General features: G+C 45.9%; 1 protein-coding gene across 1 annotated transcript in view; it reads left to right on the forward strand.

Annotated features, from left to right (window-relative positions):
* Positions 1–2,146: 2,146 nt before the first annotated feature.
* Positions 2,147–26,906, forward strand: part of LOC127032178 (heparan sulfate glucosamine 3-O-sulfotransferase 3A1-like) — an 81,984-nt gene continuing 57,224 nt past the window's right edge. Inside the window, exon 1 of the mRNA XM_050919181.1 lies at positions 2,147–2,658. Within this exon, the coding sequence (XP_050775138.1) occupies positions 2,147–2,658 (512 nt within the window). The remainder of the gene's footprint in view (positions 2,659–26,906) is intronic.

The following is a 26,906-nucleotide window of genomic DNA, read 5'->3' on the forward strand; positions in this document are numbered from 1 at the left end:
CTAAAAGAGAAAAAAAAAGTGTTATCGAATTTCTAAGCAGACCTAATAGAATAATTCATTGTAAATATTTGTTACCAATTATAGTCTGTTTTCTGTTTACAAACACATTTGTATAACTCAACCCATGCTGCAGACATCTAAATAGTATTCATTGCAATTTTTTTATCTTCTTTGAATAATTTGAAAATATACAAGCTCTACTTCCAAGTAGCTGCTGAAGTCTAATTGCTTAGCTACATCCATACCAAATAAACAGAAGAAAAAATCCAAGTCAAGTGTTTCACGTGCAAGTGTGTTTAAAAACTCTATAATCTATGACAAACATTTCATATTAAAAGGACATTCCCACAGGCAATGAAATAATGAAGCCCTTAGTATCAGGCATTCCAGGCATGAAGATGATAGCTATTTCAACATTTGATTTACTCTCAAAGGAGAATAATAAATTCTGAAAGCAATATGCATATTTTTATGACAAACTGAGGGCCCAGTCATGCAACTCGATCCTGAAAGCATAAGTGAGTTCCATTGAAATCGCTGGGGCTGGATCTAGTTTCAGGACTTTGTGGTACTTTATAAATTGCTTCCTACCAGTCTATGACCAGAATCCTGCAAAGATTTATGGATATGCCTAATTTTATACATTTGAGTAGTCTCATTGATTTCAGTGGGATTACTCCTATGTGTAAAATTACTCATGTGCATGAGTGTTTGCAGGATCAGGGCCTAAATCAGAAATTTGTGCTCCAATACCATGGTGATGGATATAGTATGAACACCTAGGTGGATGGATGATTACACAGTCAGATACAGTACTGGATAGGTTTGTCTCAACAGAAAGCCCTTATGGAAGTCTTATAGAACTTAATAGAGAATTGAGATTTTTTTAAGCTATAGAATTTTATAATTCTCTAGAAATTCTAGAAGATGATTTAAAATCGGGGTCTATAGAAATACCCCAAACCCTATAGAATCTAATAGGATGAGATCCTTTCTATAAAATGTTTAAACCATCCTATAGAATGCTGGAGGGAGGACACAATTCTCTATTAATACATTCTATAAGATTCCTTAAACATTCAATAGAAAGTAGATCATTCATTATTAAATCCCATAGGGTTTTAGAAAAACCTCAGCAGACCCCTATTACATTTCTCTAGAACCCTACTTCGTTTCATCCTTAGTTATAATCCTAATAGGGCTTCCTCCATAAAAAGAAGCGACTTCTGTGCTTGCTCTGTTTAAAACATGTTTGGTGAAGAAGTAGCTAGCAAACGCTTAGGGTGAATTACAAACTGTTTTTCCCCTAAATCTGCCTGAGCTTGTGACAATAGAGAATGAGATGAACCTTTGACTACCAAATCCACCTCTCGTTGGAGGCTGATACAAACACAGCGTGCAATGTACCAGCGGCTCCTCCTAGCAGGGGAAGTGGGGTGGGATATTCAGCGCTGCCCACGCCCCTCTCACTCCATTGGGTCATCAGCAAGGGCTGCCCGACCGCCCCGCCTGCAGAGTCCAGCCCCGGCTCTGCGCTCCGCTTTGCCCTAGCTCAGGGGCGCGTCTTGCTCGCTGCGTTTGGAGAAGTTTTGCTCCAGCTCCACGTGTGGCAGCAGCTGGAGGCGAGAGGGGCGGTGACAGCAGCCCCGGAGCGCTCCCCAGCCCCCCCCCCCCGGCAGGTCTCGTCGGCCCAGGTGGCAAGAGAGCGGAGCCAGAGGAGGGAGCCGGAGCCGGAGCCGGAGCCGGGAGTGGCTCGGTCCCGTTGGTTCGCAGCGATTCTCCCTGTGGCGAGCAGCAGCCGCTTCAGTCGTGCAGATTGTGACCCCCTCTCCCCATCCCACTGCCAGGGGACTGGCCGGGCGGGGGCCGGCGATAGGCAGGACTGGGACCTGAGCTCAGGGACTCCGCGAGCGACTCGCCCTCCGCTGGGAGACGGGATCTGTTCTCGTCGGGGCTACCCTGCCTGCGGACGATGCCCCCCTGAAGCATCACCCTTAAGAGACCCGGGGCCGGCGGGGGCACAGCCCGAGCCCCCTCCCAGCTCCAGGGCGGTGACGATGCGGCCCGGGGCAGCCCTGCGCCCCCCCGCTCGCTGCTGACTCCGGGGCCGGGGGGCCGCCTAGCATGGCCGGGGGGCCAGGCTAGCATGGCAGGGAACGGGCCGCCTGCCCCCGCCGCCTGCCCCGAGCCTCTGCCCCGCAGCGTCTTCAGGAAGTTCGTGCTGATGCTCATGTCCCTGCTCATGTCCCTCTACGTCTTCTACTGCCTGGCCGAGCGCTGCCCCAGCCTGCCCGCGCCCCTGCTGGCGGCCGCCCCGGAGCAGGCGGCGGGCGGCGGCGGGTGGCTGGAGCCGGGGTCCCCCTCGCTGCCCAGCTGGCCGCCGGCGGCCCGGAGGAAGCGGCCGAAGCAGCCGCTGCTGCGGCCCGACGCGCCCGGCCGAGGCGCGGGGTCGGGCGGCGGCGGGGAGCCCCCGGGCACGCTGGCCCTGCTGCTGGGCGAGGGCAGCAAGCGGCTGCCGCAGGCCATCATCGTGGGCGTGAAGAAGGGCGGCACGCGGGCGCTGCTGGAGTTCCTGCGGGTGCACCCCGACGTGCGGGCCGCGGGGGCCGAGCCGCACTTCTTCGACCGCGGCTACGAGCGGGGCTTCGCCTGGTACAGGTAGGGGACGGGGCGCGGGGCGGGAGCCGCTGCTGGGAGGCGGAGTTACAGAGGGGTCCTGCTCCCGCCTTGATCCCCAAAGACCCCCCAGAGCCCTGATCCCCAAAGACCCCTCAGAGCCCCCAGAGCCCTGATCCCCAAAGACCCCTCAGAGCTCCCAGAGCCCTGATCCCCAAAGACCCTCAGAGCCCCAATCCCCAAAGATCCCTCAGACCCCCCCCAGAGCCCCGATCCCCAAAGACCCCCCCAGAGCCCTGATCCCCAAAGACCCCTCAGAGCCCCAATCCCCAAAGATCCCTCAGACCCCCCCCCCAGAGCCCCGATCCCCAAAGACCCCTCAGAGCCCCCAGAGCCCTGATCCCCAAAGACCCCTCAGAGCCCCAATCCCCAAAGATCCCTCAGACCCCCCCAGAGCCCTGATCCCCAAAGACCCCTCAGAGCCCCAATCCCCAAAGATCCCTCAGACCCCCCAGAGCCCTGATCCCCAAAGATCCCTCAGACCCCCCCAGAGCCCTGATCCCCAAAGACCCCCCAGAGCCCCAATCCCCAAAGATCCCTCAGACCCCCCCGGAGCCCTGATCCCCAAAGACCCCCCCAGAGCCCTGATCCCCAAAGACCCCTCAGAGCCCCCAGAGCCCCGATCCCCAAAGACCCCCCAGAGCCCCGATCCCCAAAGACCCCTCAGAGCCCCCAGCCCTGATCGCCAAAGATGCCCCTAGCCCCCAAAACACCCCAGCCCTGATTCCTCAAGACATCCCATAGACCTGATCCCTGACGCTCAAAGGACACCATAGCCCCCAGTCCTGATCCCCATAACCCCTCCCAGGCCTTGATTCTCATAGCCCCGATCCTCATACCCCTTATAGCTCTGATCCCCAGACACTCCCTCACACCAATTCTTTTAGCCCCTCCAGCCCTCCAGTTATGATTCCCAGACACCTGTAGCCCACCAGCCCTGATCCTTGAAGATACCCTATAATCCCCACTCCAGCCCTGATCCACAAAGACACTCCTCAGCCCCATAGTGCTCCCTCCAGCCCTGATTCCCAAAGCCCTTCCCAGTCTTGATCCTCAAAGTTTCCTTTGCTCTCCAACCTCCATAGCCTTCTGCACATCCCTTCCCAACTCCCTGCCAGAATCAGGTCATGAAACATGATGAGCAATGTCTCATGTGTCCACAGTTGCATCAGTGAAGGGGAAACAGGGTGAGGGAGAGAAGAGGGGAACAGCATTTATCCTAACCCCATCAGTGCAGGGGGAGCCCAGCATGTGGGGAGGCCACAGCAAAAGTCATTTTATAAGAAGGGACAATCAGCTCTTGAAATGGCCTCCAAAGTTTTCAACCACTTATAGCATGTGATTCATTTAGTGACTGGCTCCTTTTCTTTGTAAGGGTTCTTTAGTGATTAAAACAAACAAGAAAGCAACAGGCATTCATACCCCCTCCTCCTCCTTATTAAGGAAGGGAAGTACCATGTCAGGATGTTTAGGAATTGTTGGGTGTTTTTAAGGTATATTTTGAAGGCTAAGAGCAAGTCTACACTACAAAACTAAGTTGACCTAAGTTACGTCCAGGTATAGCCACTGCAGTAATTGAATCAGTTTTACATGTCCACTTACGCTCCCTGTGTCGTTGATGTGTGTCCTCACCAGGAGCTCTTGCCCCGATTTAACTGCCAGAGTGGGGCATTGTGGGACAGTTTCTGAAAGGCAGCAGCAGTCTACGCTGACACTGTGTTGACCTAATTATATCAGCATAAATGCTACCCCTTCACAGAGGTGGAGTTATTATGTCGGTATAGTGGATGAGTTACATCAGAGAGAGCTACATTTTTGTGTAGATACTTACAGGGTTAGGTTGATGTAAGCTGCCTTATGTCAACCTAGCTCTGTAGTGTAGACCAGGCGTAAGTTGATAACAAACTATATTTTGAAAATCTGGCTCAAGGTACTATCAGTTGTGATGATCTAAAAGATTTAACTCAGCATTTCACTTGATTTTTTTGTGCGTGTTTGCAACTTCCATGTACTTAACTTTACACACACGCTGGGATTGCTCAAGAGTGTAAAATTGAGCATGTTTACAGGATCAGGGCCTAAATCACTATTTTCAGTGGAAATTTGGCTGATAATTTTAGACATCATCCTGATACGAACATTTCTTTAGATGATCTTAAAAAACAAGACTTGTTGCAAGAAAACTGAACTTTTTGTTTTTAAAAAATGTCTCATGGGAAAACTGAACTGCTTATGGATGAAAGTAGATGAAAACATAGCAATACACTTCGGAGCCCTGCCTTTGTTCGATTTTTGTTTTTTGTAGACTGCCTGGCTCATCTTTCTTTTTAAGAAGGAAAAATATCATGCAGAAGAAAGCCTCAGAATTCCCTTAAATTTGCTGTTGTATTTGTAAAATCAGGTAGTATATCCCTGTGAAAATGAGATAAGATTGTATTTTAAAGTAAACAACTGACAGCGTGGAAACAAATATGCTGTCGGGTATTACAAAATCAAGCAAATAAACAACCCCTAAGAATCTAGTCTTTAAAATTTATTTCCTCGATTTAAGTATATGGAAAGTTATATGTTTCACTCATATAATTTTGGGCAATCTGATAATAATTAGAATGTCAGTGGTAGTAATTATCCATAAATAGCCATGAACAAAGTCAGGAAAGAAAGCAAATGTTGTTAAAGTGTCTTTGTTTTATGGTTTTGTTAAAGTAATTAATTTTTCATTTGCAGGAAAAGAAAGTAAGTGTGAGCTCTTGACAATGTGAAAACAGAAATTAAAGCCATAGGGCAATACTTCCAGTGTTATTAGTTAGATTTTTTTTTCTGTTGTGTCATAGTAATTTAAAGTTAATAAAGTTGTGTCCTCTGGCAAGTTCATATGAAAACGACTTGTTGAATCTAAGAATAGGTTGTCCTCCTTTTGCACAATAGAAATATTGGGTTTTTGCATCCGGCAAACAAGCAAAAAAGAAGGGACTTGAAGTCACTTTAGAACTTGTATCTAATTGTCATTTAACTCTTACTAATGTTTTAGTGGAGGGTGGTATTTAGTTAAGATTGTGATGACTGACTATACTGAAATTAGCAGTATCATCATACAGAAAGTCAGAGTCTAGCCCGAGCATTTGTGCAATACATTTTTGCAAAGGGAAGAGACCACTGTACTTCCATATATCGCACTGGATAGAATGCACCTTATTTTCTCAGATTGCAGAATGCATTTTTTTCTGAGAGTAAAGATTTCCTCTTGGGAGGGCTGAAGCTGTCTACAAAATGATATTTTCAGTGTGTGCTTATCCAATTTTCCATGCACTGACCCTATATCAGAAAGGAAATATTAAAAACAAATCTGAAAACCTCAAGAACTTTAATCAACTCTTGACTTTGAAAAATAAACACATGGCTTTGGGAGAGGGTCTGCCATTATTTATGGTAGGTAATTCAGGAAGTCTGTTTCTTTGACAATGGATTCCTTGATTCATTGCAGAGGAGATGGCACTGTGGGTTAGCCCAATCCTGGAAATCTTGCCTGAGCAAGGAATACAGAATCAGAGCATATGTCAGTGACCTACATTGTTGCACAATATATTTCTTAGTGTCTGGGGTTTAAAATTCAAAGAGTTTGGGCTTGATTTGGTAGCTGTTGCCCATGTGAGTAGTTCCCCTTCAGGCTCTTCATGTAATCACAGTGTTATACCATCTGATACTGGAGTGTTTACATTAATTGCTTCACTTTGTTTGCTGTTTGATGTGTTTAGTTTCACTGTTTTGCTATTAGCTCTGTGGAGACTGAAGTACAGTGAGATCTTTGTATGGGGCTATTCATTACTAGGGGCCCAATCCTGCAACTGTTACTCATGTGAGTAATCCGTACTAACGTGTAGTTCCAGAGATGTCAGAGCTGCAGGATCAGAAAGTCGGTAATCAGTTAAATGGTTCTGTTTAAAAACATTATTTTAAAAAAATCTTTGCATGCGTTTGTCATGATCTTTGAGTAGAATTGAATACTGGGAATATCGCCATATGTTTGCTAGTATCTCTTGATTGGTTGTCTTTGGAATCACCATCTTAGGTTTCAGATTTATTTTTATTTTCAAGCAGGCAGACTAAACAGCATCATTACAGGATATAAACATTTTAGTTCACTTTCGGTGGCCTTAGGGAATCTCCATGGGCACTGAATGCTTTATCTAAAATGTAACAAAAAGGGCCAGGATCTTTACACTGAAATGAAAAAGACTTTAGATGCTAATATTCATAGATGTTTATTGACAGCAGCAGCTAAATAGCAGGCTTAAGGGAAGAGAGGGGATCAGTGGATTTTACATGTTTCATGAAGTTTGTGTTTGGATTCTTGAGCGATCGTTCAAATTAGACTGTATATTGTCACAACAGTGCCCCTCACAGGCTGAGAAGAGAGAAGCAGTGTTGACCACAGAGGAGATAAAGGGAAGAACGTCTATTTGGAATAAAAGTCCAGCTTTAGTAGCTGTTGTATGTTATCGTGAGATCCTTTTAATAGGGACGTGAGTGTTTGGAGAGGCTGATACCAGAAGCAAAGCAATATCAGGTTATTTTTTAACCGATTAATTAAATTGTAATGCCTGTAGGATAGCAGACTCTTAAGGCAAAGAACTTGTAGCAAAGCTCTGTGCTAATTGTCTGAACACCTACTGTGGTTCCAGACAATAAATGAAACCGATCTAAAATGCTGTATGTTAAATCAAGTGGAATAATCACCTCTCCTTAGACTGCATTGCGTCTGTTTAAAAGGCAGCTCGCCTACAGTGAGATTTATTTAAAAACAATCTCTGTGATTGTATTTGGGAAGTGTGACACCTACATGTGTATTTGCATGTGGTTTGAATATCAAGGGAAGTTCAATGCCTACAACAGCTTTCTCCATTTCAGTTTTGTGAGTACTTAGTTCATAAGGGAAGGAAGGAGGGGAAACAGCCCACAATGGTCTCATTGACTTTAAAACACAGAAATCTCTGCTCTGGTCCTGAACAAGTCTATTGAGTTGACAGAGTTCAATAGCAGGTGAGCCTGTGTATTAATAGAGCTGAGCCACCATCCCCTCTACCCAGCACATGACTGTATACAGCCTGGGGAAAACTTCAAGTCTTTGGGGTTAATACAGTCGAGTAAGAAATGTCTGAAAGAAAAAATACGTGTTTGTTGATGGTAGTGTGAGCCTCGCTGTTTCTCTCTGATCCTTTGTTAGCTGTTCACCGATTCAGTCGCCCGTCGGAATGTCATTATGCTGTCAGTCACACAGGGAACGTTTATTTCATATGTTTTAATCTCCCTGCCTTTGTAATGCTGCTGCCACTTGCACTAGAGAAAAGTTGAGCTAATCTCATTAGGCTACAGCGTTCTGCAAGAGATGAAAGATTACTCAAGGTTTCTCTGTCAGGCTGGGAGTTTCCACCTGATGCCTCTAGACCTAGGAAGTTCCGTGTCCTTGTATCAATATCCTCTTGGTTTTTTGTTTTTTTTTTTCAAGGCAACCAGTAATGCTTGAGGGTCAAAGTGAGCTGGGAGTTGTTCAGTTCCTGGAAAGAATGGCAGGAAAAAGCAAGTTCATAGCAGCTGGGAGCAGCTGTAAAGGACCTTCTTGTCCAGTGAGTTTCCCAGCCCCTGTGCCTCAAGCCTGGATTCACACAAAGAGTCTGAAATGAAATCGGAGCCTCCAGGACTCTGGAGGTCAGCCGCTATTGCGAGGTCGTATGGCCAGAGCTCATCTGGACAGCAAAGTTCAGAGGAGCGGAGTGGGAGTCATTTGCCACTCGGCGAGTGACCAGAGGAGAGTATGCATTTTGGGTAGGGTGGGAATGTTTGAAAAAGAACTAGCACGGAGGGAAATGTTTGAAAAAGAACTAGCGCAATGAATGAGAACTGTGAGCAGCCCAGATGGCCCAACCATCATGAGTAAAGTAGTGCAGAGCAAACTACTTGATGTAAACACCAAAAGCCCTCTGCTCTCTAAGGGGAGGTGCGCTAGCAGTTGTGAGCCACAACCATCCTCAGTCATATCACTATGCCTGGTAGGGGAGACTTTATGTACCGTACAAATTTCCTCAGGGTAAGTGAGATTTTTCCCCTTCGTCACGCAGCTTGGCTGACAGAGTCTTCGGTTTCTAGACGTTGATGTGTCCCCCACGATACTGGAACTGTGAGCCTTTATGTTGTTTGTATTCTCTGTGGCTAGATAATTATATTCGGGCATTCGCTTCATCTTGATGCTTTTGGTGTTTTAATTCCTGGTTTATACCCCTCAGCCCCCAGTGTGTGCTTGTTGTCAGAAGCTTGCCCGTTAAAGTGGATTTAAGCTTTCCAATCCTTGTGTTCAAGGACAGAGTCATTATTTTTTGGCCGTTTTTTCTATTCCAAGAGATGTTTTTTGTTGGGGAGGCTGGAGTTCAGGAAAGCTCGTTTACATAAAGCCACAACTTTAAATATTTTTGGGAGAGGTGCCTCATTCTATGAACTCTGCTTCTCCCAAACACACTTGACTTGATGACAGTGTTGCCTGCAGATTGTAGAAGTGACTTTGCAACCTGCTTATAGTGAGCTTAGGCTGTGTAGGGAAGACAGTGGGAGAGAATGGGAATCCTGAATTATGTATTTGTGTTGTAGTAGGGCCTGCAAAGCCCAGTCATAGACCCATTGTGCACGGTGCTGTACAAACAACAAAAAACTGGTCCCTGCCCCAAAGAGTTTACAATACGAGACAAGAGACAACCAGTCAGACAGATGGGTGAGTGCAGTGAGACAGTGTTGGCCAGTGTGATGGGCAGTGGTCGAAGCACACCAGCTGCCTAACTTGTGGAGATTTGTGTAGGCCTCATGGCAAAGGAGAGTTTTGAGGAGATGTCTGAAGGAGGTTAGTATAAGTCACTCTGGCCATTTAAAGGGAGTTCCTCAGCCTGAGGGACAGCTGGGGGGCAGCACAAAGGAGCTTGTTTGAAAATTTGACACGTGGGCGATAGAAGCTGGCATCATCGAATGCAGCATAAGATAATGAATGGAGTCAGAGAGGGGAAGTATTGTTCAGTGGTTCAGGTGCTTGCCGGGTCTCAGATTCAGTTCTCTGCTCTGCCATAGACTTCCTGTTTGACCTTGGGCAAGTCGCTTAGCTGCTCCGTGCCTCAGTTTCCCACGTGTACCATGGGGATAATAGAGCTGTCCTGTCTCACAGGAGTATTGTGAGGATAAATACATAAAGATTATGAGGTGCTCAGATACTGTGGTAATGGGGGCAGAGTCATAGACATACCTAAAATAGGGAATCTTGTCATTGGATTTCCTGTTACAGACTGACCATCAGGTTAGTGAGATATTTATCTGTGGGCAAAACACCTTCACTGTGAGGAAAACCCTACACATGCTTCTGTAGCTGTGGAGCGTCCTCTGACAGTGAACCTGTGGGCATGGGGTTGGGGCAGGAGAGCTGTGCAAAGGGGATTACTTTGCACATGATGCAGGGCTCCATGTCCTTTAAAGGGTCAGATTCACCTGTATGTTTCAGCTGCCTTGAGCCACTCTTAAGATACAAAGCACCCATAAACCTGCTCTGACTGTCCAGTAAAACCAGATTTATGGCTGCTTTGCACTGCCGGAGTATGCCAGTGAACTTGGCCCCCAGTTCGCAATACTGTCTGTGTGGAATTTCTTGATTAGGGCAAAGGCTGACTAGTTAAGAGAGTGAATAGACAAGTCCTCAGAGAAAGCTGAAAGAGACAAGTCCCTTCTATCAAAATCCCCTCCATAGCCTGTTCGTTACCTCTGCACAATCTGACATTACTTGGGAACTAGCTTTTTTCACCTCTCTTCACTACGCGATGTAGAGCGCCATCTAGTGTATACACATGGAGGACAATTAAAAAAGCAACGTTGATTCCACATACCCAGCACCCAGTAGGACCCAAACTTATTTTGGGTGGTTAATTTTTGGGGGATAAACCAAAGGGGTTTTGTTTTGTTCAGCTATTTTCAAATAAGTATCATCTTTGATTTCTTGCCTGTAGGGAGGCTGAAAAGATACGTAGTTCCTTTCATTTCTAGTCATTTAGGATAACTCGTCGTTTTGAACAGGAGGAGATCTGTGACAGGGCCAGGTTTTCAAAAGAACCCAGTTCCCATTTAGGCACCAGAATAAGCAGTTGGATGTTTTTAAGTGCTCTGCAGCCAATAACTCCCACTGTGACCCTTACAAACAGGCTTTCAGTGCTGAGCTGGGAGCTCTTTCAGAAGTGTGGCCTCATGTCTGGCTGCCTAAATGGAAGTGGAGCTCTCTTGAAGACTCCATCCTGTTTGTGGGTTCTGAGTAGTATTGAGAATCGGGCTCTGTACATCAAGGACTTTGTAGGCAAAAGTCCCAAGGCCCAGTCCCATGGAAATCAGCTTTGAAATGCCATTTGGCTGTTATGAGAGGAGATTAAGCCCATTTTCCTGCAATTAAGACTGAGGGTACGTCTATACAGCAGCAGGGCTGTGTAATTTCCCGCTTGGGTAGATGTGCATAAGCTAGCTTTGCTCAAGCTAGTGCTCAAGCCCCAATGGCATGCGTGGCAGCTTGAGCTAACCACCTGAGAATGTACCTTGGGGCTGGACAGGATCATATTCAGACAGCTAGCCTGAGGGTATGTCTACACTATGGAGATAGCAGTGTATACTCTGGAGGTTGTGTCAACATCGGTCAGTTCCCATATGTGTAGACATATCCGGAGTGGCACATTTTAAAAGCATGCATGAAGCCAGCGTAACAGTGATACACTTACCTCCATTTTTAATAAGTAGCTGGTGCCATCTTTGATCTTGTGAACTCTTACACAAATATCCCATACATAGGCCAGTAGTGCTGCTGCCCTCAGGAGGACTTTTGTGAGTAATTGTATTGAGTCTTTGGTCCCTGGGTAGAAACCTGGCTCCATTGAGACAATGACAAAACTCCTAGTCACTTCACTGGAGCCAGGATTCATCCCCATATCTTTTGAAGCATAATAGGAAATTAGGCATATGGGAGTAATTAGTTTCTTTCCAAAGAGCTCAGAAGAGGGAACAAGTGATGAGAAAACCTGAGAATAAAAATGTTCTCGAATCTCCCTCTCATATACACATTAACACTTCTTAGCTACTAATTACACTTTTCTTTCCCTTGAGAATATAGGAGTAACCCAAACTGTTTGCATGCTGAAAGAGGGTAAGGGGAGAAGAGGTGATTGTTATGGTCATAAATCTTAGCAAATTCTCATTAAGTACCTTTATTATGGAAGGGAAGTGGATTAGGTTGCAGCTGTAGTTACATTCCTGGGGCCAACCCTATAGCACTTTCTCACATAAGGAGCCCAAAGTAAATCAGTGAGACTATTCATGTGGGTAAGGGCTGCAGGATTGGGCTCTTGCAGTTTACTGCTATACTCTCTAGCTTCCTTACCCCAGATATCCGTTGTTTCCAGCCCTCTTGGCGCTAATCTGCCTTCAGGGAAATTCAGTAGTTATGCAGAGATTTCATACAGTTTGTAAACTGAGAGACCTGATCCTGCAGGCCTGACTCTTTTGAGGAGTCCTTACTCATATGAGTAAGTCTATTGGCTTCAGTGAGGTCTCCTCATGTGAATAAACTCTGCAGGATCAGGCCTATAAATAGAGATTAAATGAATACTTTGGGGAGGGGGTTCTAATTATTCTTAGTCTTTCTATTTCATCGACAATGTGATTCTGCAAGAAGAAAGATGCATATTTTTGTTCCTGCTGAGGTCATTGCTTTCTTTTCTTTGCGGAGAAGTTCATAAAATAATGTTTCTTTTGCAGCACCATCTGTTGCAGTGATACCATCTAAAGTTCCCCCAATCTCCCGCATTCCACAAATCTTGTTACTGGTTTAGTAATACAGCCTAGGACACTGCAAGAAGGAAATTCCACTCTTCGCCCTGTGGGATGCTTTGGAAGCCAGAGAGAGGCTGCATTCATTTGGCATTGATTTGTTATTTAGATGTTTTTGATGCTGTACTGTAGAGGTGCCAGAATGTTGCTCTTTTAAGGCTGACCGTGCTGGTAACTTGACACCTTATTTGCACAAATTGCTGCTGATTGCAGATGCCCCATATTTAACACAGATGCAGCCTACGGTGGCTATGGTGCCCAGCATGCAATGCAGCATCTGGGTTCCATTGGCCTGCCACGACAATCTGAGATGTGAAGGTCCGTACCTCCACGTGAAAGTAGGGAAAGGGGAAACTAGTGGCAGCATTGTAGAACTCTGCAGATCTTGTGTGACCTGTTATCTACATCTTTATGCGCCCAGTTCTAGACTGTAAATCAGGATCTGAATGACCAGGCTGAATTTTCAGTTTGACAGGCCTGATCTAACTCCCACAGAAGTCTGGAGGGAATCTTCCCATTGATTTTGATGGAAATTTCACAGAATCATAGAAATCATAGAATTGTAGGACTGGAAAGGACCTTGATAGGTCATCTAGTCCAGTCCCCTGTACTGAGGCAGGACTAAGAATGATCTAGACCATCCCTGGCAGGTGTTTGTCTAATCTGCTCTTTAAAACCCTAAAAAAGCATGCTGAAGAACTGTTTGCTTTAATTTCCTCCACGGCATATGCCTTTTAAATACTTGCCTACAGCAGCAATTTCAGTTAAGTATAACACCTGGTAATAAAGGATTTCAGTTTTTAAAGGGTTTTTCTAATTTCATCATTAATACAAACACAGTTTTCCAATGTTTCTTCAAACACAATGTCTTTTCTTTCTAACCTCTGCCCCAGTCTCTTTATATATAAACCAGTTCACTGCTGCAGGCATATCTAAATGAGATTTTCACTGGTTAGGATTCATGGGTTTCTTGCTTTCTTCTATCTTTTGATCTTCCTAATCGGTTGGGGGAAAACTTTTTATAAAGCCTATTTGCAATGTTAAAATTCAGATGCTTAAAATCCAAGTTCCTCTTCTTCTGATTGTAGCAAAAGTTTGTAGTTTTCATTGCTTCAGTATTCTTGGTTTATTTTCTTCCTGAATCTTTAACTTCCTATAATGGTCTCTAGGAAGCAGGAGAGGTTCTGTCTGGTTTAAGGAAGTGGCATGCGTTCTGGCTTGACTCACATGCTGTTTACCTAGTGAAGTAGAATGGGGCTTTGCTTGGATAGAACCCAGATCTGAAAGGCCATCTTCGGGCTGGCTGGGTGCACCACACAAAACCAGGTAGGAAACTGCACAGTGGAAAATGTCCAGCTGGAATTCTGGCTGAAGAGCTTCAGAGAGGCTCTGTCTCAGGTCCTCCGTAACAAGAGCCACAGAGCTTCATTCTGAGCTAGGGCCTCAGATGCAGGGGTCATGATCCGAGTAAGCATGCTCCCCTGAAGTGACAAGAGCTGTGAATAGGAAAATGGGGCGGGTGACATGTTAATGCTTCTTTCGCTGCATAGTCTCTGTGGGCCGGGTTCTCTGTTCTGCCACGTTCCTACAGTCTCACTGGCTACAAATGTGCATCCTAACTCATAATGCTACTTAATCCATTTTAGACTTAAAGGGAATGACAACAGTTTTCAGTGGTTCATTCCTCCAGGAGAAGTATTATTGATGAGTAAACACCAAGGGTAGCTAAAACTTCTACTACTTTGAAAGTCTGTCCGTTGTAAAGAGGCACCCTCATGTGGTTTAGATTCCGACGTTAGCTGGTTTGAGGTTTTTTAATGTTTGTTACACGAATCTAATAATGAACAGAAAAGTACCTGGACCAAATTGTCGAGTCTTTCCAGTAGATCAAAATATCCATTGATTTCAAGCCCAGGAGAGTTCCTCCATGCAGACACCATTCATCAAAGGTTTTGTTGGGGCAAGTATGTGAGAAAGTGTCTGGTGAACCGGAGGGTTTGATTTCAGTGAGAGTTTTGCTTATGCCAGGATTGCAGTTTGGCTTTTGATGATACGGTTTGATTTTTCCGTAATTTCAGTAAAAAGGATTTTGTTTGTAATGTTTAAACATATTCGTCTGCGATGTGGGACATTCAAACCCCACATCACTGGGGAGAGCTGGTGGAAACATTTTCAGCAGAGCAGTTCTTCGTTAGAGAAGGCTGCTTCATTGACATTGAACGTTTTTGTGGGAACGTGTTGATTTTCAATGAAATTATCAACGGGAAAGTGTTGAAACAAATCACTTTGACATTTGTGTTTTGATAATGTAAAAAGCATTTTGTTTCAGCTGTATCATTCCATTTTGTTTCATTTCAACTTTGATAGCTCAGATCAAGTGTATTATCTTAATTTCAATTATATTGAATATGATATGATATACTATTTCATGCCATAATGTTTCAACATTACCAAACTGAACTGTTTTGACTGGGCCAAGACTACAGTTTTTTGGTGTTTCTGTTTCGTGAGAAATTTTGACTTTTTTTGGTTCAGTTTGGAACAAATATGAATTTTGAACTGTTGGACTGTTGTTCCCGCAGGACAGAAATTCCAGTTTCCGATGAGCTGTAATACCATGGTAGCAAAGGAAGACCAGGACATGAAACTGAGGGCGATAAAGGGCAATGCCAGCCAGTTTGGCTTCGCTGTCCAGTCAGTGCGAAATGTTAAATATCAACAAACCCCACATATACTAGTGAATGGGATGTTTTAAAGCCCTTTCAGATTTAATGAACTGCAGTACCATTGGCTCAGGTAGGGCATTGTTTTTCTTCTATATGGAGACAAATTCTCCCAGTCTGCAGACTGTCCCACTGGATACAAGGGCCAGTTTGCACTCACAAAGGGCCCATGCCAACTGCCAGTGAAGTTAATGGAAAGAATCCTGGTGACTTCAGTGGTTGCTGGGTTGGGTGGTTTTCAGGTCCGTGGAGCCTGTGACCTGCCATCACAAGATGAACTGAGATCCACATGGAAAACCTTCAGAATGCAGGGATATGCAGAGTGAGGACTGACTCCTATGTGCTGTTCCCTGCTGTCTCCCTTGCCTTCCTGATCTGTTCCTAACCCCTCTGCAGTGGGCAGGTGGCACAGAGCTGGAAAGGGACAGCATTAACTCCTAGAAAGGAGCTTTCCTGGAGGATAATGCTATGTGGGGTTCTTTTTGTTCTGTGTTTGTATAACACCTAACCCAATAAAATCCTGATCCACAACTGAGGCTCCTGGGAGCTACCACAATAGAAAGAATAAGTAGTAACTGTAGTGACAAGTTAACCTTTGTGCAGGAGACTGGAAATCTGTTTCCACCCCCCTCTAACGATGATAATGACTTTCCCATTGCAGATAATACTTTGTCCATTAGATTTTCAAAGTACCACATGGACATTGACTAATGACTCCTCACAGCACCTATCAGGTAGCTGGATTATCATCATCCCCATTTTACAAATGGGGAAACTGAGGCAGAAAGGTACCTTGACTTGCCCACAGTCACCCAGTGAGTCAGTAGCAGAGCCGGGATTGCAACACAGGACCTCTTGATGCCCAGTTCCATGTTGCCACTTGTTAGGCTCTTGTTGTTGTGATGGGTTAGGAGAGTACCAAGGAAAATCCAGGTACAGGAAGTGGTGGGTGGGGTTCTGTGGGGCGGGGAATTTCCAGCAGGGGGCTCCCAGTGTGTTGTCGGAGGCACCACCTTTCATTCTACAAATGAAATTGTGGTCCTTACGCTTGAGGTCGGTCAAAGTTCTTCTGACTCTTTTTACATGGTGTCAATCCTGTCATTTTGGCTGAATGCCAACTCAGGTAATTCTAGTCTCCATCCCTAAAAATTGACCCAGCGGTTTCAATTGGCTATGATATCCCTTCTTCCCCTTTCACAAACTGATGGGCAGTGTGTTACTGGCATCAACTGATTGCTGGATTCCAGCCCAGGACTGGTTGAATTTCAGTGGTGGGGAAGTGATCCTTTGCCTATAGTCTGCAAAACAACGTGGGATCCTTGTGTAAGAAAAGCTCTGTGGTGGTAAGGGATGATGCTAATGTTCTAGCCGAACCCTGGCCTCTCATACGGTGTGAATATTAACATTTATTTACGCTCATTTCCATGGGTTTTCTCAGTGTAGCATCTGAATGACGGTGACTGTTAAACAATCAGTACAGTTTACATCCTCCAGAAGGAAGAACTAAAGCCAGCTGTTGTCATACTGAGTGCTCAGTGCTGTCTTCACTGCATCTGATGTTGTATTGGGCCACAAAAGCAGGTTGGTCTTTCAACTCTGATCACACGGTGAATGGGCATGGGCTGTGTGTGCCACTTGTACAGCTGGGGACAACACGACTTATGGCTTCAGCAGGCCACCTCGGAGACATCTGAATCTCTTTGTTGAGTTGCAGCCTCTATGTCGCTGATTTGATGTGTTTATATATTGCATTAGCATGAGAAGGCCCCAGGTGAGAGCAGGGCCCAATTGTGCTAGGTGCTGTGTCAACATATAGAAAGATGCAGCTCTGCCCTAAAGAGCTCACGCTGTAATGAGACAAAGAGCAGCTGCAAGGTGGGTAAAGGGTTACGTTCCCGAGGGGGCTGACTGGCACTCTGTGCAGTGGTGGGGCTTCTTGTGAGCATGCTCCTTTTAGATATGGTATTTTTTTCACCAGAATGGAGCTTTAGCAGATTTCCGAGTGTGTGTGTGTGGGGTTGGGGATGGGAGGCTGCTTGGGTTGGATGTGGGGGACAGGAAGGAGGGCGAGAGAGGGCGAGGGGAATGGGGGGAGAAGGGCAATGAGGAGGGGGGCGGAGTAAAGGGGAACCAACAGCCAATGTGATACAGAAAAGGAGGGGTGGAAATCCAGAGTCTTGACTTTACAAGTTGAGGGGCAGGGCTGGCAGGGAGCGGTGAGAGCTCCTCTTGACCCCTGCACCCCATGAGGAGAGGCCACTGGGCCCAGTGATATGGGTCTGGAGGGGGTGGTACAGGAGGGCTCTGTGCCCTTGCTGTCACTAGCTGCTTGGGAAAGGTGCTCTGGGAGTCTGGGAATTTTCAGCGCAGGTGACTGTGGTGGGGATTAGGGAAGGGACAAATCCGGAGCCTGCAGGTGTGAGAGTGAGGAGTGTTTCCCTCACCCAGCGAGATCCTCTCTCTGGCATCCCCTCCTGGCTGTGCCAGATGAGAGTGGCAGCCAGACCCCTTGCTTGGAAAAGGCCAGAGCAAAGAAAACAAAATGCTAGCCACATACATCACGTTCTTCATCACAAATGCCCTGTGCTGTGACGGGTTGGACCCCTCCGTCCAGGGTGCCACCTGCTGTGCTGGGGTCCCACTGAGCCCACCCATTCCACCAGCCTGGGATTCTTTATCCTATCCTTGCTCTGCCAGGCCCTCAAGCCTTCTCTGGCACATACACAGGTAAGGGGACACCCAGCTGCAGACACAGACTGAAATCAGCTCTCTGGATTTACCCAGCATTCACATGCACACCTCTTTCGAGCTTTAAACCCAAACTATTGCCTTGCGCTGTATAGAGAGATGTGTACCGCGCAAGCTCCTAAAAATCACCCCCTCCCTCAATGTGGAGGGAGATATGCACAGCTTCTTGCCTCTCTCCCCCCTATTATGAATTGCACAAACTGGGTTTTGAAATAAATAAAAGCAAGTTGATTAACTACAGAAGGTAAGTGTTAAGTGATTATAAAGGATATCGAACAGAAGAAAGCAGATTACTGAGCAAATAAAACAAAAAAACACAACCTAAGCTTAGTTCACTAAAGGAACAGGTTACACATAGTAATTTCTCTCAATAAATGTTGGTTTAGGCAGATTGCAGAGTTTCCTCAGCTTAGAGTTCCAGTTATTTCTCTTTACAGGTTAGACCCCGTCTCAGCCTGGATTCAGCCCTTGCCTTTTCCCAGCTTGATTTCTTTGTTTCTTCAGGTGCTTTCAGCAGTCTTCCTTCTTGGGCGGGGAGACAATTGACTCTCTTCCCAGCCTTAAGTAGGATTTACATAAGGCAGGAATCCTTTGTTTTCAGTGGAAAAATCCCAGCAGTGTCGCAAGTGGTACTCCGTACCAGGTGACATTATCACATGACCTTGCAGTGTTAAAGCCACCATGCGACAAGGCGCCCCAGCACCTCTATACTTGGCTATTCATAGCCCCAGTGCTTGCCACATCAGTTATGAAAGTAAAAACATTGCTTGAGCCCCAGCACCTCTTTCATTACAAATTAAGCACTATAGCAGAGCTACCAGTGAGTGTATGGTTGGAGTGTGAAGAGCAGTGGATCAGAGCTAAGAAGTATTTGCAAAAGATCTCAGTGAGGTGAGACTTCATGTTGCAGGGTATCAATGGCCCACCTAGTCCAATGTCCTCTTTTCTACAGCACCCTGCCCAGGCTGTTTTAGAGACAGACGTTGAGCCTCATTCCCACTTCACTCTGCACCAGGTCTGTTTGTGCAGTACAGTGCCATGGGGCAGCATTTTTTGCTGATCCACCTGGCGATCCGTGTGTTCACCATCTGATTGTGCCATTCTGCTGGGAGCCCATGTCTCAGCACTATTCCCCACAACCCGTCCCGACTGAGTTAATTAATACTGTGCCTGACTCATGTAGGTAGAGGAAAGTGCATTATCTGGGGCTCTGTAGGGGATCAGTAAGGAAAGCCTGAGTGTTCTCCTGTGCCCCTTGACAACAGAGAGTCTGCCAGTATTTGTCATTAGACAAATGCCTCCCTCTTGCTCTCTGTGTACTCAAGTAACTGGCCATTATCTCCTTTAATCCTTGTAATAACAGTGTCAGGGTGTCAAGGAGTCTCCATTGCCCAGGAGCCATTGAGAGGAGGGAAAAAAGCTGGATTGTGTTTTTGAAAAGGCCTGAGAGAGTGAGAACCGTGCAGGATTCTAAAGGGAGCAATTAGCCAAAGAGAGCCGCTGCCGTGGATTTAAAGAGGGAATGCAAAGCTCTCCAGGCCCAGCTACTGCGCCCATTGCTTTCAAAGTGATCATTGTCAGTGGAAACAGAATTGGGCCCTCAATCGCCGCTATTAAATTGCAGACAATTTCCTGCGTAGGGGCGAATTTTCCAGTAGGCATGTGAGGGTTTTAGGGTGAAGGAGAGAACTGTGCACTGCACCCACATTCCAGGGTCACCCTAGTATTAATGAAAACCTCACACTGAGTAGCTTCCTCCTCCTCCAGTACTCTCATGAGGCTGTGTTTTGCAGTCCTTACTCAGTCATAATTCCTGCTAAATCTTGTTGGGCTTGGGCCTAAGGATTTGTCTGTTAAGAACCTGTCCACGGGTGTAACTACATCAGTTTAGTTACCCTGAATCAAACTGCTAATGGAGAGGTTAAACTAATTAAACTAATCTGGTTTCAGCTCCATTTTACCCTAGTGCAGCATATTTCCACTGATGTCAGGAAAGCCGTTCAATTACCTCAAGGCACGCTTTCTTAATATAGACAAGGTCTGAGTCAGGACTGCTTTTTCCCATTCTCACAAACTGAATAACAATGTAGATCTTCAAATTCTGTGATCTGACGGGGAACAGGAGGCAAGGTGAAATGACCTAAATAACAAATTATTCATTGTGAATTACTCACTTGGTTCTAGTTATCAGACCAGAGTCAGAGAACATTGGAAACAAATGTCCTGTAGCTCTCATCTTAGTGAGGCCAGGTGAAAGTCAGAGTACCAGCCAGGTAAATGATCACGACAGACACTAAGGGTATGTCTACACAGCAGAAAAAGGCCCCCAGCAGTGAGTTTCAAAGGTATGTCTACACATTAAAAACTGACAGCTGGCCCATGCCAGCTGACTTGGGCTCGCAGGGCTTGGGCTAAGAGGCTGTTAATTGCAGTGTAGACAGTCAGGCTTGGGCTGGAGCCTGGGCTTCAGGACCCTGCAAGGTGGGAGGGTCCCAGAATTCAGGCTGCAGTCTGAGCCTGAACATCTACACTGCAATTAAACAGCACCATGAGCCCGAGTCAGCTGGCACAGGCTGGCCATGGGTATCTAATTACAGTGTAGACACACCCTCAGAGCCCAGGTCAACTGATTTAGGCTTATACTGTGGGGTTAAAATTAGCTGAGTAGATGTTTAGGCTCGAGATAGGGTCCAGGTTCCATGACGCTCTTCCCTCATGGGGCTCCAGCCCGAGTCTGTGTCTACACTGCTCTTTTTAGCCCGGTAGTGAGAGCCCTGCAAGCCTGAGTTAGTTGCCCCCTGGACTCTGAGACTTGCTGCTGTGGGGTTTTTTGCTGTGTCCCACCTCTCCCTCTCTATACTCATTCATAAGCCGACCCTCTTCTCTGGTGCTTCCCTTTTTTACTAAAAAAAAATTCGGCTTATGAGTCAGTATATACCATGTATATATTATATATAGATACATGCTATCCACAGAAGCAGTGTGGCCTAATGGATAGATAGCACCCTGGCTTGGGATTCAAGAGACCAGGGTTCTTATTGGCCATCTGGGTGACTTTGGGCAACTAATTTTACCACCTTGTGCCTCAGTATTCCCAGCTGTAAAATGGGGATAATGATACTGACTTCTCTTTTAAATTGCTATGAGACCTACTGATGAGAAGTACTATATGAGAGCTAGGTATTATCACAGACTCTATATCCCTGTTATAGATTCTATGTCAGTCTCAGCAGGTATTGTTCAGGGAGCTTTGATTCCCTGGGCATTACGAATGTTCCACTGCTTAGACACCTCTGTTATGTTTGTTCAACAGAAAGGAGTGGTAGAATGGGAATCAGGGAAGGGTGGATGAACAGTTTCTGTGGGTTCAAATGCCCACTGGATTGTAAATCACCAAGTAGAAAATGCATTTCATCATCTCCACGTGTGCATGTACTAAAATCACCATGCAGCTTAGCATGAGGGCCAGCTGGTGGTCAAGAGAGGCCTGGCACCTCTAGGTGATTTAGGTCAGGAGGGAGACACATTAGCAAAGGCCGGTGGGTGGCTCTTGCCCCATGTTTGCTTCTGCAGTGCCTGATTTCAGTCTGTGCTGAGGGCCCCTTACTTTCAGGGGCAATAAATTCACTTGCATACTTTCAGGAATAAAGAATAGCAGGAAATGCAAGCAGCTGGCTGCAGTCTCTGAAGGGGCCAAGATGGGGGAAGTGCTTCACACTCTGACTCAAATACACTGCACAAGCATTTAATTGAATTAGATGGCGTCAACCACCGTGAGTGTGATTCAGCCTCACCATTAGCTGATGGAGCTCCATTGAAGTCACTTTGGCCACTTGTGCCTACTCCACTCAGCCCTGCCTGCACTGAGGTAACAGAACACTTGTCACTTGCAGGGTACCTTACAATCCATGGGCTAGTGATGCTGCATTCAGAGCTGAATGGCTGTGGCTGGAATTGCATAGCAGGCCTTGGAGAAATTCCTGAGCTCCAGCCGAAAACAGAGGCTATATTTGCCGATTTCAGGGGTAGGCATGTGTGTTTTATAGGTTTCATCTGTTCATCGTTTCCTAATTACAGATGATTAGGAGGCCATTTGGCGAAGTGACAGCTAACTTTCAGATCCTGGCTTATGCATGGATGTCTCCGTTTCTGATTCACCCATCTGTGCAATGCTGACATTCAAGTGTCTTTGGCTTCATCAAAAACCAAACTGTTTAAAAATTAACCCACCTCTTTCTCCAACCCATCCACGTGTACATCCCCAACACACACTCCACAATCAAGGCTGCAGGAGGGAAATCTCTGGATAATAAAACCCACCTTTCTCCTAACCCACCCCCCATCAACAACGAGGGATCTTACCCTGCCGAGGTGTAAAAATTCCCCCACTCCAGGCTGTCTGCGCAAGGCAGAGAGATCACTAACAGATGCTTTCCTGCTGCTGTTGAAAGTCACAGCCATTTGCTTGATTTAATAGTTGGGACCCGCCAGCCCCCCAGGGCTAGACAGAAGGCTGCAGGTTTTCAAGTTGTCCTCGAGGTTCTTCAGTACATGAGATCCATCCTCTTATGTTGTAGTTGGTGTTTTTGTTTTTGTTTTTTTGCTTTTTTAAAAAATTATACAACCATCCTCCTTTTCCAACCAAAGACTATTCTGTGGAGACCAGCTTCCACCCAGCTCTGATCTTTCATGTCATTTCTGAGTGTGCCTCAAGTCAATTTCAGCACACAGCCACACCTCATTCTGCGTCAACTGGAACGCCTGTGCCTGTGCTTGTTATAGTGTGCATTCACTGCCTTTAATTGTAAGTGGTAAAGAGAGCAGATATAAACTGAGGGGGATGAGAGATTTAGACACAGTGGGATTTAGACACCCTGGCGAAGACTTTGCTCATATCTGCACTGGGTAAATCTGGGATAAAATGAAGAGTGACTCTGGATTTAGACTAGTGCATCTGAAAGCAGGATTTGTTTCGGTGGGCCAGATTCAGCAGTGATTTATAGGTAGTCTTGGCAGAATTTGATTTTTTTTTTTTAATAATTTTGACGGACAGTATCGATGTTTATTTTTAAATATATGTTAATTTGTATTGATTTAAATTTTCACCGTTGTACAAAATTAGAAGTAGTAAGCATTTTTTCCTATTTTTATCAATGAAAATTTTCACAGTTATGGGAAATTATGCGGGGCGCCTCAGACAATAATTATTTAATGACAGTAGATGCTGAGATTCAGAAACTTTGAATTTGAATTTCAGAGGCTTTATAACCATTATAACACACATTGTATGTTTTGATATGTGATATTGACAAAGTAAATATCCTTAAATCAAACTCTAATGAGTTCTCAAGCAGCATTTTTCTTATTTTGCTTCTCTGTACATATTGATTATGGAAATATTCGTCTCTCTGTATGGTGAAATTGACGTTTACCGATAAAAATTTTGTCCTACCGTGCGGACATACAGGCTGGTGCTAACATGCTGCCAACCTCATTTGACCCCGTGCTGGTGCTTGGGCTGCTGCAGCGACAGAGAGGGCTGCAGCTGTGATTCGCCTCCTGTTGTCATAACCCCTGTAGGAATCCTGGCAGCAGGCGCTAGCTGAGGTGTAGGGAAACCCACATCCCTGCATTCCTGGCCCACCTTGGAATACCCTGATATTCCCACTCTGCAGGTGTCTGAAGGGACAGAGCAGATCCAGTGCTTTGACTGGTGGAGAGGCTTCAGTGGGATTCACTGGCGGGATGGGGAGTACTGTGAGGGCAGTGCTACATCTTCTAGAAGAAGATGCACATTAAAATGGAGGAGTGGCCTCCTTTAACCTGCACCTTCTTACACCCTCTGCTCAGCTGCTTTTTCTGCTTTACTCTTTTCCGACTCCTCTCTGTGCAAGTTACGCCACTATAGACTCTATTACAGGCAGCTACCCCAGCAGTGGAACTTAAATCCCATTAACCATCACCTCTGAATATGTCCCAGTACAGTCCCTCTCCAGCCAGGGGCTGTCCGAACTATGTGGAATGATGTGGCAGGGATACCCCGCCTCAAAAGGACAACAAAGGGATCTGACCAAAGAGCTCATTAGAACTGAGTGTAACTCTTTTTACCCTAGTGGAACTAGCGGACAGCTGGCTGGCTTTAGTTTTCGGTGCTCATGACCCTTTTATGATATACAATCCCCCTGTAAAAATAAATAAATAAATAAATAAATACAGGCCATTCAGTTAACTCAAGTTTGCCGAAAGTATCTTTCACTCTGCTTTTTTTTTAAGACTAAAATAAATACTGTCACAGTAAATATAAGAATTTTTAGTTACGGGGCCCATCTGTGGACTGTAGAGACTCTGGTGCCTAGTGTTTTGTGCCTTGATATTTGATTCTTTGGCTCAGGTTTGGCCCACTGAAAATCTTTCCAGTGTTTTTCCATCAGTGCAGAATACCAAAGCTTACAGCCCATAAATCCAGTAGTTCAGCTGTCGGGGAGCTGAGGGGGCAGGAAGAGGGAGATGAAGACAGAGAGGTTTGAGTAATCAAAGTTTTTGCATCAGGATTGTGTTTCTTCAGATTTTGAATCTATCTTTCACACTGGGCATGTTTATAGGGCCATTAAATCCCAGGATGTAAGGGAGATCAGAGGAGGCGTGGAGGGACTGTAATGTCAGGAATTGGATTGGGTTTCATTCTCCCCTTCCTCCGGACTTACCTCAGTGGTCACACTTGTGACAGGATACACTACGTCTGCTCAGCTGGCCTCGTGGACAGACCTATCTGAGCCCCGCTGTGTGTTTCAAAAAGGATGGAGGCACTGATACGTCTTTCCTCCTTCCAGAGGGAAGTTTTTTTCTGAGTTTTCTTTGGTCAGGCCAAGATTGATGCTGTGACATGTCGGGCTTTGCTAAAGGTCCCCCTGGATGTGTTAACTCCCGCATTTGGGGAAGTTTAATCTTTTTCCCCTTTATAGGTCCCCAAAACAATTCATAGAGGTTTTTTCTCTTCAATTCCATCCTGTAGAGTTGGTGGTGAATTTCACATCAGCAGCGGACCAAGTACTTGTGTCCCTGGCTCCTCCGCCCACCCGCCTCATCCAGTCACTATGGGATCTAGCTTTTGCCTGGAACTAATCTTCATGTCTAAGTCCAGTTACTGCTGTGAGCTATAGCATGGCTTTTGAAACAGAATACGGTATTTTTCTGGCCATTTGATACATAGCTCCTCCTAGATTGCTCATCTCCTCTCTCCTCCCCTGCCTATGATAGCAACTGTTCGGAGTGGAATAAGACACAGATATTTTTTTGTTGCTTTTTGCTTTCTATCCTGGATAGGGTAGAGTCTCTGCTGTCCATCAGCTGCTCAAATTACCTTGCCTCTCCGGATCTGTAGGGGGATCTGCAAAAGATGGTGAATGCATTTAAGAATTACTCAAGCCAATTAGTCTCCTTGGATAAATGCTTCCAAGGAAATTATCAGCAAAGGGGTGGAGGGGAAGAAGAGCCCTATCTGATCACCTTAGTCCAGAGGCTGAACCCTTGACTTATCATATTAGAGTGCTTTGTTATAAGAAAAGAACCCTTTGCAGTGAGAAAGCTCCAGCTTCTGTTTTTTCTCTTGGGAGGCACCTACAGTGCTGTACACTTAGATGCTGGGAACCATGCAGGAATTCCCCTCTAGGGCTGACCACCTGTCCTTTATTTTACAGTACAGACCCTTTTTTCCTCCCCACTATTGCTTGTGTCTGATCAGCACATTTCCAGTGGGAGTTGAAGCCTGTGGAAGTCAAGGGGAGGCTTTCCATTGACTTCATGGGCTTTAGATGAAGCTCTTTGTACGTTGCCAGTGCATTTCTCTTGAGTTCAAATCCTGTTTCCTCGGGTCCCAGAACTCAGTGCCTTCTGGGCTTGACTCTCCTCTCCCATCTGCCTGTTTTACACGGCTGTCGCTCATTGACTTCAGTGGAGTTACCGCTGATTTGCACTGGCCTTTAATATTTAGGGTCACAGGACCTATGGCAAAGAGAGGTGGCCATGAGCTGGAGAGTCAAGAAGAGCTTAAAGAGGAAAGGGACTGAGTGGCCTGGGAAGAGAGGGACATAGAGTTCTTAATGGAGGGGTTTGCACCAAGCGTGACCCCCGAGCCTGTGGGTGCCCACAGGGGAGAGAGACATGGTCAAGTCTGGAGGAGCAGAGCTGCACAGAGAGGTTAGGTAAAGCACGTCTCTGGAGAGCACTGAAAATCAGCACAGCAGATTTGGCCTCTCAGCTGGGTGGGCGACGGGAAGCATTGGTACAGTTGTTCCCATGCCATGGGATGGGAGTTGCTGGCTGGTCCCAGCATCTGGGATTCTGAGACATTTGGAGAGCAGGAAGGACTGTGGAAGAGAGAATTGCAGCAGTGAAGCCTGTCACTGACGGAGTGAGACCCCAGGTCTCTTGAGTCCCAGGCCTGTGCCCGGTCCGCTGGACCAAAGTGCCTTTCACTCTGCCTGCTATGACTCACCTTAAAAGTATTGCTGGAGAAGCCATAAAACTGATATAGCAGTGGGAGATGGAGGCGCTGCTCAAGTAAAACTAGACAGCCTGACTAATCCATTCATCAGAGGGCTCCCAGCTCCTCCAGCAAGGCAGATGAGACAATTCGCAGAAAGTTCATCTTGATCCAGGACATTTAATAAATAAAACGTAATGGGGGAGGGAGGGAGAGACACATCTTGTCAAGAGGCTTGGTTTGGTTTGGTTTAGAGGGTGGATGGAGGGGAACAGAGTTGATATGTGAGGGTGGGTGTTTCCATTGTTTTACTAACCCAATATTTCTGACTCCATTAGAATCCCGCCAGTTAAAACTCTGTGAAAGTAGGTTTCCAGACACGCAGTACT

The sequence above is a fragment of the Gopherus flavomarginatus genome, chromosome 12 (genome assembly GCF_025201925.1).
Source record: "Gopherus flavomarginatus isolate rGopFla2 chromosome 12, rGopFla2.mat.asm, whole genome shotgun sequence".
Taxonomy (NCBI): Eukaryota; Metazoa; Chordata; order Testudines; family Testudinidae; genus Gopherus; species Gopherus flavomarginatus.